General features: G+C 43.9%; 1 protein-coding gene across 4 annotated transcripts in view; it reads left to right on the plus strand.

Moving 5' to 3' along the window:
- Positions 1-14,574, plus strand: part of TNIP2 (TNFAIP3 interacting protein 2) — a 33,911-nt gene that overhangs the window by 13,649 nt on the left and 5,688 nt on the right. The window contains exon 1 of one of the 4 annotated variants that reach the window (XM_019453870.2): positions 554-2,884. The exons of 2 other annotated variants lie outside the window; for them this stretch is intronic. In XM_019453870.2, the coding sequence (XP_019309415.2) occupies positions 2,831-2,884 (54 nt within the window). In that variant the 5' untranslated portion in view covers positions 554-2,830. Of the gene's footprint in view, positions 1-553; positions 2,885-10,005; positions 10,607-14,574 lie in introns of those variants that run through there. One more of the 4 variants, XM_019453869.2, reaches the window with a different exon arrangement.

Here is a 14,574-nt window from a genome sequence, read left to right on the forward strand (position 1 = left end):
TAGTCATTAGACAGTTGTTGAATGCCTACTGTATGCCAGATGTTTTGACTGGCCCTGGGAATGCAGAAAGGATCAAGAAAGGCAGATTCCTATTGTTATGAAACTTATATACTAGTTGAGAAAACAGATACCATTGAAATAATAGCCTTTGTAGAAAATACACAAAATGGGTGTATAGTACATTGTTTTATGTTATGAGGAGCACATGATCTAACATGTATAAAGAGCATAGCATAATCTGCACACAGGTGGTACTCAGAAGATGTGAATGTCATCTACCATTGCCAGTTAGGTGTTTATTGAGCATCTTCTGCATAGGAGTGGAATGTGTATGAGCAGGCACTATGGGTTGTTTTTCCATTTTTCCCAGTATTGATTATATTTACATTCATTTTACAAGCATGTGTATGTGTCAGGGTTGTACAAGGCTCTGGATCAGTGTTAATCCAGTATAATTAGAGTGAAGAGTGTAGAGAATAATACAGGAAGTGGCTGTAAAGTTAAATTGGAGCAGACTGAGACTGCCTTTACTACCTTATAAAGGTGTTAATTAATTGCATTCTTTTACACGCTAGGCTAGGGAAATGCAAAGATGATTGAGGTTGAAGCTTGCACTTCAAATTGTGGAATCACATAAATGTGATTCACATTATGTGCACATAAATGATCGCTTTTTTTTCTTCCTTACTAATTTGGATGCTTTTTCTCTATTTTTCTTGCCTGATTGTTACTGCTAGGACTTCCAGTACTGTGTTGAATAAAAGTAGTGAGAGTGGGCATCTTTGTTTTGTTCCTGATCTCAGAGGAAAAACTCTGTTTTTCACCCATTGATATGATGTTAGCTGTGGGTTTTTCATATATGGTCTTTACTATGTTGAGGTGTGTTCTCTTTACACCTGCTTTGTTGAGTTTTTAATGAATGGATGTTGTATTTTGTCAAATGCTTTTTCGGCATCTATCAATATGATCTTATGTTTTTTATCCTTTCTTTTGTTAATGTGATGTATCATGTTGATTGATTTGAGAATATTGAACCACCCTTGGATCCCTGGAGTAAATCCCATTTGATGATGGTGAAAGATTTTTTTAATGTATTGTTGCATTCAGTTTGGTAATATTTTGTTAAGTTTTGCATCTATGTTCATCAGAGATACTGGCCTGTAGTTTAAAAAAAATCTTTTTTTAATGTTTATTTATTTTTGAGACAGAGAGAGACAGAGCATGAACGGGGGAGGGTCAGAGAGAGGGAGACACAGAATCCGAAGCAGGCTTCAGGCTCTGAGCTATCAGCACAGAGCCTGACGTGGGGCTTGAACCCACGGACCGTGAGATCATGACCTGAGCCAAGGTCGGATGCTCAACCCACTGAGCCACCCAGGCGCCCCCTGGCCTCTAGTTGTATTTTGTAGTGTCTTTATCTGGTTTTGGTATCTGGGTAATGCTGGACTCATAGAATGAATTTGGAAGCTTTCCTTCCTCTTCTATTTTTTGGAACAGTTTGAGAAGGATAGGTACTAACTCTTCTTTAAATGTTTGGTAGAATTCACCTATGAAGCCATCTGATCCTGGACTTTAGTTTGTTGGGAGTTTTTTGATTACTGATTCAATTTCATTGCTAGTAATTGGCCTGTTCAAATTTTCTATTTCTTCTTGATTTAGCTTTGGTATGTTATATATTCTTAGGAATATATCCATTCCTTCAAGTTTGTCCAATTTGTTGGCATATAATTTTTCAGAATACTTAATCCTTTGTATTTCTGTGGTGTCAGTTATTTCTCCCCTATCGTTTCTGATTTTATTTAAATTCTCTCTTTTCCTCTCTTTTTGAGGAGTCTGGCTAAAGATTTATCAATTTTGTTGATCTTTTCAAAGAACCAGCTTCTGGTTTCATTGATCTGTTTTATTGGTTTTAGTCTCTATTTCATTTATTTCTGCCCTAATCTTTATTATTTCTGGAAAGTTGAGATTTTTTTCCCCCCTGAACTTCAGGGTTCTTTCCCTGTGTTGTCCCCTGAGAGGCTTTTATTGATGGGGACAACCTGCCATCAGACCAGATATCTGCTCCCAGTCTGTTAGGGTTGCAGTGTCCCTGAACCACAGGGCTCTCTTTTTGTGCTGCCCTGCATGAAGTTTTTGTTTGTGGGTAGGGCCAGCAGTCAGATCAGATGTCTGCCCCAGCCTACTGTTCAGGGGCTGCAGTTGACCTGGTGTCTGTGGTTATCTTCCCTTCTCCCAGGGCAGGAGTCACTTTGGAGTAGTGTTGGCCACTGTCAGGGCTGCTTGCTCAATGAGACATCAGATGCCTTGGAGGGACTCTTGCTGAGCGAGGCAGTTAAGATGGGGTGGATCCACAGGAGAATGTGGGGGCAAGAGCATGGCCGTAGTGTTAGCAAGCTAGGTAGCAAGTGTTCATCCTGGCTCCCACAGGTGTCTGGGTATCTAGGTTGGCAGGGAGGGGAAGAGAAATGGTGGCCACTAGCTCTTTTCTTCTTGGACAAGTCTCCTAACGATCCCTGCTCGCCCTTCCAGTGCGTGCTCAGATTAGTAAATAAATCCTTCCCATATACCCCAGGCACTTTTCAAACCACTGCTTCTAGGTGGAATTGTTTGTTATGCTGTCTCTCTAAGGGCAGGGACTCAGTGTTCTTAGTGATAATCCCCACTGATTGCCCCTTCTGTTTGTGGTTAGTCCTGCAGGTTAGTTTGGTTACCAAATGGGTTCTGCCCTTCTATCATTTTTTTCTGGACAATTAACTGTGGAGAGTTTGGTTTGTTTCCTGTGTTAATTACCCTGATGTATAAATAATCACTTCCTGAAGCAAGTTGTGAAATGGATGGAGGAATGTGTAGTGGGAAAATACTGAACTCAGAGTTAAGTATAGAGGTAAGCCAACTTAAGTTTCCAATACAATGACTAATACCAATACACTGGTGTTATAGCGTCAACTGCGTTTTTTCCCCTTTAGATATAATTGACATATAACATTGTTAGTTTCATGTGTACAGCATAATGATTTGATATTTGTATATACTGAGAAGTGATCACTACAATAAAACTAGTTAACATCCATTCACCAGTATTTGTATGTTTAACCATCTTTACATTCCAGTAAAAATATTCCACTTGTGGTGTATAATGCTTTTAGTTTGCTGCCTACTTCAGTTTGCTAGTGTTTTGTTGAGGATTTTTGCATTTGTTCATTGTTCACAAGGGATATTGGTCTCTAGTGTTCCTGTAGTGTCTCTGTCTGGCTTTGGTATCTGGATAATGCTGGCCTCATAGGACGAATTGGGAAGTATGCCCTCATTTTTTTGAAAAAACTTAAGAAGAATTGGTATTCTTTAAATGTTTGGTGGAATTCACCTGTGAAGCTATCAGTTCCAGGGCTTTTCTTTGTTGGGAGGTTTTTTTTTTTTTTAAATGTTTATTTATTTTTGAGAGGAAGAGAGGGAGAGAACAAGTTGGGGAGGGTCAGAGAGAGAGGGATACAGAGGATCCAAAGCAGGCTCCAAGCTGACAGCAAAGAGCCCAATGCAGGGCTTGAACTCACCAACCATGAGAGCATGACCTGAGCCAAAGTCTCGACCCTTAACCAACTGAGCCACACAGTTGCCCCGGGGAGATTTTTTTATTATTGATTCAATCTCCTTACTACTTAGAAGTCTATTCAGTTTTTCTATTTCTCCATGATTTAGCCTCGGTAAGTTTTGTGTTTCTAGGAATTTGTTCCTTTCATCTAGGTTATCCAGTTTGTCAGTGACAGTTGTTTATACTACTCTGTTACAATGGTAACGTCTCCACTTTTCATTTCTGATTTTGTTAATTTGTCTTCTTTTTTCCTTAGTCTGCCTAGCAAGAGGTTTGTCAATTTTGTTGACCTTTAAAAAAAAATCAAGTACTGGCTTTATTGATTTTTCTCTGTTCTTTTCTGTTCTGTATTTCATTTTTATCTATTCTGTCTTTATGGTTTTTGTCCTTCTGCTAGCTTTGGTTGTAGTTTGTTCTTGTTTTTCTAGTTTCTTAAGTTATAAAATTAAAGGTTGTTGACAGGAAATCTTTCTTGTTTGTAAAGGCAAATGTTTATAGCTTGTTTTGTAAGTTTATAGCTTGTTAAGATTTTCCCTTTAACACTGCTTTCACTGGATCCCGTAAGTTTTGGTGTATTTTGTTTTCATTTTAATTTTCTCTTAAGTATTTTCTAATTTTCTTGTGATTTCTTCTTTGATTAATTGGTTTAAGAATGTGTTGCTTAATTTCCACAGTTTGGTGTATTTTCCAGATTTACTTCTGTTGTTGATTTCTAATTTCATCCTTTAATGGTTGGAGAAGACACTTTATATGATATCTGTATTTTAAAATCTACTGAGACTTGGGGTGCCTGGGTGGCTCAGTCTGTTAAGTGTCTGACTCTTGATTTTGGCTCAGATCATGATCTCACACTTTGTGGGTTCGAGCCCCGCATCAGGCTCCATGTGACGGTATGAGCCTGCTTAGGATTCTCTGTCTTCCTTGCTCTCTGCCCCTCCCCCGCTCACACTCTCTGTCGCGCGCTCTCTCTCTCCCCTGAAATAAATAAACTTAAAAAAATCTACTGAGACTTAATATGTGGTCTAACATATCCTGGAAAATGTCAAAAATCAGTTGTATGCAGTTGTTGCTGGGTGGGCGTTTACACATCTGTTACTGTGGTTTAAGGCCTTTTTCTTACTTATCTTTAGTCTGGTTGTTTAACCACTACTGAGAGTCAAATATTGATGTCTCTACTATTGTAGAACTATTTCTGTCTTCAGTTCTGTCAGTTTTTGCTTCATATAGCCTGTTGTTAGATGCACAAATGCTTATAATTGTTCTATCTTCTTGCTATATTAAACCTTTTGTTAATGTATAATGTTTTTCCTTGTCTTTTGTAACCTTTTTTGAATTAAAGTATTTTGTCTGATGGGCGCCTGGGTAGCTCCGTTGGTTAAGTGCTGACTTCGGCTCAGGTCATGATCTCACAGTTCATGAGTTCGAGCCCCGCGTCAGGCTCTGTGCTGATAGCACAGAGCCTGAAGCCTGCTTCGGATTCTGTGTCTCCCTGTCTCTCTGCCCCTCCCCTGCTCATGCTCTGTCTCTCACAAATAAACAAACATTAAAGTATTTTGTTTGATACTGGTATAGGCACCCCTACCTCTCCTTTGGTTACTATTTCCATGAATATGTTTTTCCATCCTTTTTATTTTCAATCTATTTATGTCTTTGGATCTCAAGTGAGTCTTTTGTAGAAAACTAATAGTTGGATCTTGTGTTTTATCCATTAATATTTAAGCTAATTACTGATAAGGATGAACTACTTCTGTTATTTTGCTACTTGTTTTCTAGATGGCTTAAAGCATTTTTCCTTCATTTTCTGCATTACTGTATTTTGTTTATTCAAATTTTTGTAGTGAAATTTTTTTTATTCAATATTTTTTTAATTCAAATTTTTGTAGTGAAACATTTAAACTCCTTTCCCATTTTCTCTTGTGTATATTCTACAGCTTTTGTGTGAGTGTGTGTGTGTGTGTGGTTACCATGGGAATTATGTTTAACATTCTAAAGTCATACTACTTTAAGTTGAATGTTAACTTCAGTAATACAAATTCTGCTCCTTTATGGTTCTGTCCCCACCCCTTTCAGTTGCTGATGTCACAAAATTACATCTTTTTAAAAAAAAAATTTTTTTAATGTTTATTCACTTTTGCGAGAGAGAGAGTGAACAGGGGAGGAGCAGAGAGAGAGGGATACAGAATCAGAAGTAGGCTCCAGGCTCTGAGTTGTCAGCACAGAGCCCGACGTGGGACTCAAACTCACAAGCCGCGAGATCATGACCTGAGCTGAAGTTGGATGCTTAACTGAGCCACCCAGGCGCCCCACAAAATTACATCCTTATACATCATGTGCCCCCAAACATAAACTACTCTTTTAAATTCATTAGTTTCTTGGGGCGCCTGGGTGGCTCCGTCGGTTAAGCGGCCGACTTCGGCTCCGGTCATGATCTCGCGGTCCGTGAGTTCGAGCCCCGTGTTGGGCTCTGTGCTGACAGCTCAGAGCCTGGAGCCTGTTTCAGATTCTGTGTCTCCCTCTCGCTGACCCTCCCCGTTCATGCTCTGTCTCTCTCTGTCTCAAAAATAAATAAAAAACGTTAATAAAAAAAATTTTTTTTTTAAATAAATTCATTAGTTTCTTAAATTATGTAGAAAACGTGTGGAGTTGTAAACTAAAGTTACAATAATACTTTTAGACTAGTAACTTTTATTTATTTAAAAAAATTTTTTTAATGTTTATTCATTTTTGAGACAGAGACAGAGCATGAATGGGGGAAGGTCAGAGAGAGAGGGAGACACAGAATCTGAAACAGACTCCAGGCTCTGAGCTGTCAGCACAGAGCCGGACGCGGGGCTTGAACTCACAGACTGCGAGATCACGACCTGAGCCGAAGTCGGATGCCCAAACGACTGAGCCACCCAGGCACCCCTAGACTAGTAACTTTTAAAAAGGACATTAGTCTCTTAAATTGTGTAGAAAAGTGGAATTACAAACTATTACTGCAATAATACTAGATTTTGTAGTTGCCTATGTATTTACATTTTTATTTTTTCATACAGGTTTGAGTTACTGTCTAGCGTCCTTTAATTTCACCCTAAAGGACTCCCTTGAGCATTTTGCTGGGCAAGTCTAGTAACGAATGCCCTCAGCTTTTGTTTATCTGGGAATGTTGTAGTTTAACCCTCACTCGTTTTTAAGTGCGGTTTTGCTGGGTATAGGATTCTTGGTTGACGGTTTTTCTTTTTTTTAAAAAGGGAACTTTATTTTATATAGCTATTTAGAAAAAAAATTTTTTTAATGTTTATTTTTGAGAGAGAGCATGAGCGGGAGAGGGACAGAGAGAGAGAGAGAGACAGAGAGACAGAGAGAGACACAGAATTGGAAGGAGGCTCCAGGCTCTGAGCTGTCACAGCTGAACTGTGAGATCATGACCTGAGCCAAGTTGGACACTTAACTGACTGAGCCACCCAGGTGCCCCCAATAGTTTTTCCCTTTTAGCATTTGAATATATAGGCTCACTGCTTTTTGGTCTTCAAAGTGACTGATGAATAATCTAATGATTATCTTACTGAGTATGTGATGAGTTGCCTCTCTCTTGTGGCTTTCAAGATTCTTTATCTTTGGCTTCAGAAGTCTGATTATAATGTGTTTTGGTGTAAGTCTTTTTGAGTTCATCATACTTTGAGTTTACTGAGCTACATGGATGTTTATATTCATGTCTTTCATCAGATTTGGAAGTTTTCAGGCATTATTTCTTCAAATATTCTTTCTGTCTCTTTCTCTCTCTCCTCCTTTCAAGACGCCCACAGTGTATGTGCTGGTCTGCTTGATGGTGTCTCACAGGTCCCATAGGCTATTCACTTCAATCTTTTTTTCTTTCTTTCTGTCAGCCTTGGTAATTTCCATTGTCTTATCTTCAGCTTTGCTGATACATCTGCCTGTTCAAATCTGCCTTTGAAACTCTCTAGCGAGTTTTTCATTTCAGTTATTGTACTTTTCAGCTTCAGAATTTCATTTTGGTTTCTTAAGGTTTTTAAAATCTAATCATATTTCCATTTTGTTCATACAGTGCTTTCTTGACTTTTTCCGTATCTTTTCTTTCTCTGACATTTTTAAGATGGTTGTTTTAAAGTCTTTGTTTAGAAGATCTGCCATCCGATCTTTAAAAGGGATGTCTGTTGATTTATTTTTTTTCAGATGGGCCATATTTTCTTTGTATGCCTTGTGATGTTTTTCTATGCCTTGTATTTTGTTAAGAACTGGGCATTTGGATCTAATAATGTTTTATGCCTGGAAATTAGATTCTCCCTCTTCCTCAAGGTTTTGTGTTTTTTTTTTTTTTTTTCTTTGATTCTTGTAGGTTGTCTCTGTGCCAGGGATCAGCCTGAGGGGTAACTTCAGGTTTGCTCGGGTCTCTTCTGAGCCTGTGCTGTTCCCTGGTCGAATGTGGGCACTTTCAGGGTGCCTGGGTGGCTCAGTCGATTGAGTGTCCGACTTTGGCTCAGGTCATGCTCTCACGGTTTGTAGGTTCGAGCCCTGCATTGGCTATGTGCTGACAGCTGGGAGCCTGGAGTCTGCTTTGGATTCTGTGTCTCCCAATCTCCCCAGCCCTCCCTCACTCACTGTCTCTCCCAAAAATAAACATCAAAAAAAATTTTAACGTAGGCATTTTCTAATTTTCTCTTTATATGTAGTTGCCTTTGAAAGTGTCTTTATTTTGTGTTTGTGCATGTGTGTATGTATTTTTATGTATGTATGTAAATAGGCAGCCATGAAAGTCCTTGTCTTTGGTGTCTGGTTCCCTAAGCGGGGGCGGGGGGGGGGGACAGGAAAATGCAGAGTGGGGGGAGAGCTGTATCCCTTTAAATCTCTCTCAAGTCACTTCAGATGGAGGGGAGGGTCTTTGCAACAGTGGGGGAGGTGCAGCAACCATGGCTGCCTTTCTGTGTTTGCACCTCTCTGATAGGAAGGAGCAAGCTATCAGAGCACACATTTCCAATGTTTACAGGACAGGGTGTTTTTGCCTACCCTGGCTCCTGCAAGACTACTGCAAGCCGCTCCAGAAACACTTGCAGGTGGCTGGGTGTAGGGGATGGGCTAAGAGCTGAAATTGGTTGAAATTAACCTCAGTTGACTGCCCAAGTCTTCCTCCAGAAGTTGGAATCCTTCAATAGACTCCAGGTTTCCAAAACAGTTACAGTCGATGGGTCCTGCCAGCACAGCCATTTTTTGGTGGGGAGGTAGGTTCCCGGTGCTTCCTGCTTCACCATCTTCTCAGAACCCTGCAGGTGACGTTAGGTTTTGTCCTTATCTTTTTGCCTTGCTCCCCCACTACACTCTTCCAGAGGGGAAGAACCCTGTTGCTCTCTTATCACTGCTTCTCAGGATACATGCTTGACACTTGTGGTAAAGCCTCAGTTAACTGGCCCTTCCTGAAATTCCTGTTTGCCCTTGCTCTCACTGAGGGATGCTCGGGAAAGAGAGGGAGGCAGAGACTGTACTGGGTTGGACAGTGTCCCCTCCCCAATTCATTTCTATCTGGAACCTGTGAATGGGGCCTTCTTTGGAAAAAGGGTCTTTGCAAGATGTCATAAATGAAAAAGGATGGCAAACTGGATTCCGGTGGATTGGTGATTGGTTGTCCGTGTAAGTCGGCCATGTGTAGATGGAGGCAGAGATTGGAGTGATGCATCTACAAGCCCAGAACCACTGGCAGCCACCAGAAGCTGGAAGAGACAAGGAAGGATTCTTCTTGCCCTGGAAGGAGCATGGCCCTGCTGATACCTGGATTTTGGACTTTGAGCATCCAGGATTGTGAGAGTGAATTTCTGTTCTAGGTTGTCTAGTTTGTGGACTTTGTTAGGGGAGCCTGGGCAGACGAATACAGGGAAGAGGGCCAGGAGGCCATGCCTCTTAAGGTTAACTCACAAGACTATGGAATTCTTCACACTTTTGTGTCCTGAGTATGGAGCCGTGGAACTGTGGGTCCCAGCAAAAGGCTCTCTTGGGGGACATCAGCCCACTTGCTGACTCATGTGCCTCATGTGTGTGTGAAGCTGGGCTTCTGTGACAAGCCTGGCTTTCTGACAACAGTGGTCCATGAGAACAGTCATAGATTCAACAAAGGCACTTGGTCGGATCAGCCAGGACGTCTCTCTCCAATTTCAGAACGAGTGACATGTGCCGAAGTCCTGGGGTCCCTCCAGCATGTGAGGACACGTCGGGCCACTCTTTGGGGGGTTCCCGACATGTTTTGCACCCCCCCTCTGCCCAGTGGTTTTGCTTTTGTTTCTCTAGCTCTGGAAGGTTCCCAGCTGTGAGGGAAGATGCCAGCCCCGAGTAGGGTACTGTTGTCACCCACAAGCCTCCATGTGAGCTAGGTAACGTCTTTTTAGTATATATTTTGTAATTATTTTTGAGAGACAGAGAGTAAGTGGGGGAAGGGCGGAGAGAGAGGGAGATACAGAATCCAAAAGCAGGTTCCAGGAGTGCCCATCAGCACAGAGTCCGACGTGGGGCTTGAACTCATGGACCAGGATCACCACCTGAGCCGAAGTTGGACGCTCAACTGACTGAGCCACCCAGGCGCCCCGAGCTAGGTTATTTCTAAACTGATGTTTGAAAGCTGGTTTTTAAGGCAGTAATAAGGCTGGTGCATCCTTCAGAACTGTAGTTGGCCCCGGGTCTGGTTGTTACATGGCTGTTTTGTGGCGGGTTGAGAACAGGGCCCAGGTCCTGATCCTTGTGTCGTCCAGTCTTGTTCCCAGACATTTACTGGCATCTACATGGGGCTGGGCCCGGAGCCTGGGGCTGGAGTGTGGAGCCAGAGCCCCCTGAGCTGGAGGACATGCTGCCGTGCTGTCTATAGACATGCACGTGTCCACGCTGTCTCCCACTGACCAGTGAGGAAGGACCCTGGGAACGCAGGTCTTGCCTGAGGTGTTCCAGCCCCAAGACGACGCAGGGAGGCTGTACTGCATGGAGGCACCAAGGCTGCAGTGGCTTCTTCACCTGGTCACTCCAGTGGCTGCCAACCCTGTGAGCCTCGGTTTACCCATCTGTAGAACGGGAAAGATGGGAGAAGCTGTCTTGTAGGATGTACGGAGATTGCACAGTTGGCACCAAGGCTGTGGCGAGCAGTAGCAGCTCTTGCTGTCACTGTGGTTACTTGTTAAATTCATGACTCCCCGGGGACTAGCCCTTATCGGTATGTTCACAGGATTCCTGTCTGTATTCATATTACATATATTCGTAGATACGTTGATCTCTGTATCACGCATAGATATGTATTTACCCTGAATAAACTTCAGTATTAGATACAGAGCAGGATAGAGACATTTATTTCTCTGTCATGCTGATTTGAATAACTTTGAAATTAAAAAAAAAATTTTTTTAATGTTTATTTTTGAGAGAGAGAGCAAGGTAGGGGGCAGAGAGAGAGGGAGACAGAGGACCCATGGCAGGCTCCTCGCTGAGAATGGAGACCCCGATGTGGGGCTTGAACTCACAAACCACGAGATTATGACCTGAGCTGAAGTCAGATGCTCAACCACCCAGGCGTCCCAGAATAACTGAAATTTCAGGGTAGACCTCTATAGGCACTGTGTACTCCATATACAAGTTTGAGCCACTGTTGAGGGTAACAAGGTCTAAGATCAGGGAGAATGGCAAAAAAAAAAAGGTCACTGCGCCTGCAAAGCTCAGTCAGTTGAGCGGCCAACTCTTGATTTCCACTCAGGTCATGATCTCTCAGTTTGTGACTTTGAGCCCCATGTCAGGCTCTGCACAGACAGGGTGGAGCCTGCTTGGGATTCTCTCTCTCCCTTTCTGCCCCTCCCCACTCTCCGCTCTCCGCTCTCCGTCTCTCTGTCAAAAATAAACATTAAATAGAAAAGTCACTGCCCTCAGGCACTTCCCTTCCAACAGTAGCAACAAAGCAACACCAAAGCTGTGATGTAGGTAGAGGGAAACCAAAGCCGGGCAAGGGGTGAGCAGTGGCTGGCCAGGAGTCTGGACACTTCAGAGGGAGAGGTGGTCATGAGACGCTCTTGCTGTACCGTCTAAACAGAACATGGGACAAGGCCCCTGCTCAGCTTGAAATGCCTTTAAAAAGTGGTCAATTTTTAAAATAAATTCCAGGCTAATAAACAGGCCTAGTTTTGTGTTTTTAGGCTCAGTGTCACAGGAATGATCAGCACTGGGAACCTGAGCTCACGCTGGGATTTGGCCTTCTTTTCCCTGTTTATAGGATTTTATGTTAAGGAGGCCATACGGTTGGTTCTCAGCTGTGTAAATACCCATTGTGGTGTATCAGGTAGTGGCCACATCCAGGCCAAGCCACTTGGCACACAGCTGGCAGCCCCCAGCTCGTGGATATAGCCCCTCCAGGTCCCACTGCTCCAGCCTGGTGCTGAATGGTCGTGTGCTGGGAGGAGGTAGCAATGCCGACTGGCCAACTTTCAGGGAAAGGCCTCTTGCTCCTTCAGTCCAGAAAGGCCTGGACTCCACTCACGGGTGAGGTCATAAAGTGGAAAAATGAAAGGAATGGCCTCACCAGGCTGGATGCCATCCACGGAGGGGGAGGGAAGGTGGGCACTGGACACCTGTGGTGACAATCCGTTTTGGGTTCATCACCAGTGTGGTTTCTTATACTCTGTCACACCCATTGTCCTCATCCTGTCACCTCTTCTGCACTGGGTATTGGACATGTCCCACTTGCTAGGGTCTGACCTCCTCACTTCATCTCTTCCAGCCTCTCTTTTCGGGCCTGTCTTGGATTATGGGTCTAGAACAGTCTCTTCCTCTAGGTCTTTGTTAAGAGAGCCGAATTGACCATCCTACCAGGAATTATTCTTTCTTCTCTTGCTGTCAACTTCTAGAGTGAAGTTCAAAGAAAGTGGGAAAGCAAGGACCCTTAACTCCCTGAGAGGGCGAGAATTCCAGAATGTTTTCTGGGTCCCCTGGTTAGAGTGATGGAGGCACATGCTGCACTTCTCCTGCGGAGGCCACCCCAGGTGCACAGGGCGTTGGGTGGAGGAGCCCTTGCCTCATGGGCTCAGGCATGGGCCCAGGAACAGGGTGGGGCCCTGTGTCGGGCTGTGTTCCCCAGTTTTACCAGGTACTTCTTAATCCAGTCTTGAAACGGTCCCAGCTGTATGACTTCTGGGCATGTTTCCTGTGGATGTATTTGCACCAGAGGGTAAGGAAGCGGCCCATGTCCATCAATTGGAAGTGTGTCCTGCAAATCTGGAATCTACTGTGGAATGAGGTGTTCCTTAGGAGGGAGACAGCGGTGAAAAGTGTGCTGGTGTAGGATCCATTTGTGTATGAAGACTGGTGTGGTAGATGCCTAAACACATTCTGGAAAGACCTGTGCCCACATGGTGGATAGGAGCTGCCTCTGGAAAGTGACGCTTGGGGTGGAGGGGTTGGTGGCAAAAGAGGAATTAGGTTTCGTTGGATTTGTTACAACCATGCATATTTTTTGTTTTTGTTTCAAGCACGTAAGAGAATAATACTTCAGGGGTCCTTTAGTAATGTGGCCCAGCATTTCGTTCTGCTGTGCTGAGAAGGTTCCAGGGTCCCCGTGTGTCTCCCCCTCACACTCACGTTGGCAGGGGGGCGGTGAGGGTGAGGGATGGGTGGTGGGGGTGAGCTCGCTCCTCCGCGGGAGGCCAGTCCTTCCTGCCCACACCGTCCCGGGGAAGCCCAGACCTGACCTGCGTCTCCCAAGGCTGGTGCTCCATCTCTGGGTCACATTCGCGCACCCAGTGTCACCTCAAAGATTTGCAGGCGCTGCAGTTCTTTGAGACAGGAAGGTACAAAATTAAGGCCAGGTATAGAGCAGACTGTAATTTTAAGGACTTTCTTTTAAAGAAGTAATCAGCGGTGGGTGGATTAGGTCCCATAGCTGGGAGCCTAGAACAAGAGGAATTTAATCATCTGCCCTTCTGCCCTGGAAGCCCGAGGAAGGTGTTGGCAGGGCCAAATTCCCTTGGAGGCTCCAGAGTGGGTGTGTCTTTGCCTCTTTCAGCTTCTGGTGGCTCCTGTAGCCCTTGGTGCCCCTTGGCCTGTAGACGCAGCTCTCCGGTCTCTCATCACACCACCTCCTTCCTTGTGTCTGTGTCCATATTTCCTTCTTTGTATAGGGACAGCAGTCACTGGATCGGGGTCTGTTCTAATCCTCTTAACCAGTCACGTCTGTGAGGGCCCTGCTTCTAAGTCAAGTCGCATTCCAAGTACCAGGAGTGAGGACGTACCTTCTAGGCACTGACCCGCTGCAGCTTCTGTCCGTCCCATAAAGGAGTCTTTGCAGTTGCCACACTTCGTAATTTGCTGATGTACCATCTAAAATTACGAACTTGTTTGTGAAAATAAAAATAGAATTATTGGGGCGCCTGGGTGGCTCAGTCGGTTGAGCGTCCGACTTCGGCTCAGGTCATGATCTCGTGGCCCGTGGGTTCCAGCCCCACGTTGGGCTCTGTGCTGACAGCTCGGAGCCTGGAGCCTGTTTCGGATTCTGTGTCTCCCTCTTTCTCTCTCCTCCCCAGCTCATGCTGTCTCTCTTCTCAAAAAAAGTAAATAAACGTAAAAATAAATAAATAAATAAAAATAGAATTATTAAAAGTAAACATTAAAATTTTTTTCTATTTTTTTAATGTTTACTTTTAAGAGAGAGTGTGTGTGTGTGAGCAGGGGAGGGACAGAGAGAGGAGACACAGAATCTGAAGCAGGCTCCAGGCTCCAAGCTGTCAGCACAGAGCCCAACGCAGGGCTCAAACCCACGAGCTGTGAGATCATGACCTGAGCCAAAGTTGGGTGCTTAACTGACTGAGCCACCCAGGCGTCCCTGAAAACAGAATTGTAGATGAAGTTTCAGAAAGAACATTATAGGCTGAGAACTCCAGTTTAATTATAGTTCAAAAGCCGGCCTCTGAATGAGTTTGTTCATCATCTAGTGATGGGGTGTCTGTGCCGAACTTTTCTCTTGTTTTATGAACATTTGT

The sequence above is a fragment of the Panthera pardus genome, unplaced genomic scaffold, assembly GCF_024362965.1.
Source record: "Panthera pardus isolate Hobbes unplaced genomic scaffold, ASM2436296v1 HiC_scaffold_13, whole genome shotgun sequence".
Lineage (NCBI taxonomy): Eukaryota > Metazoa > Chordata > Mammalia > Carnivora > Felidae > Panthera > Panthera pardus.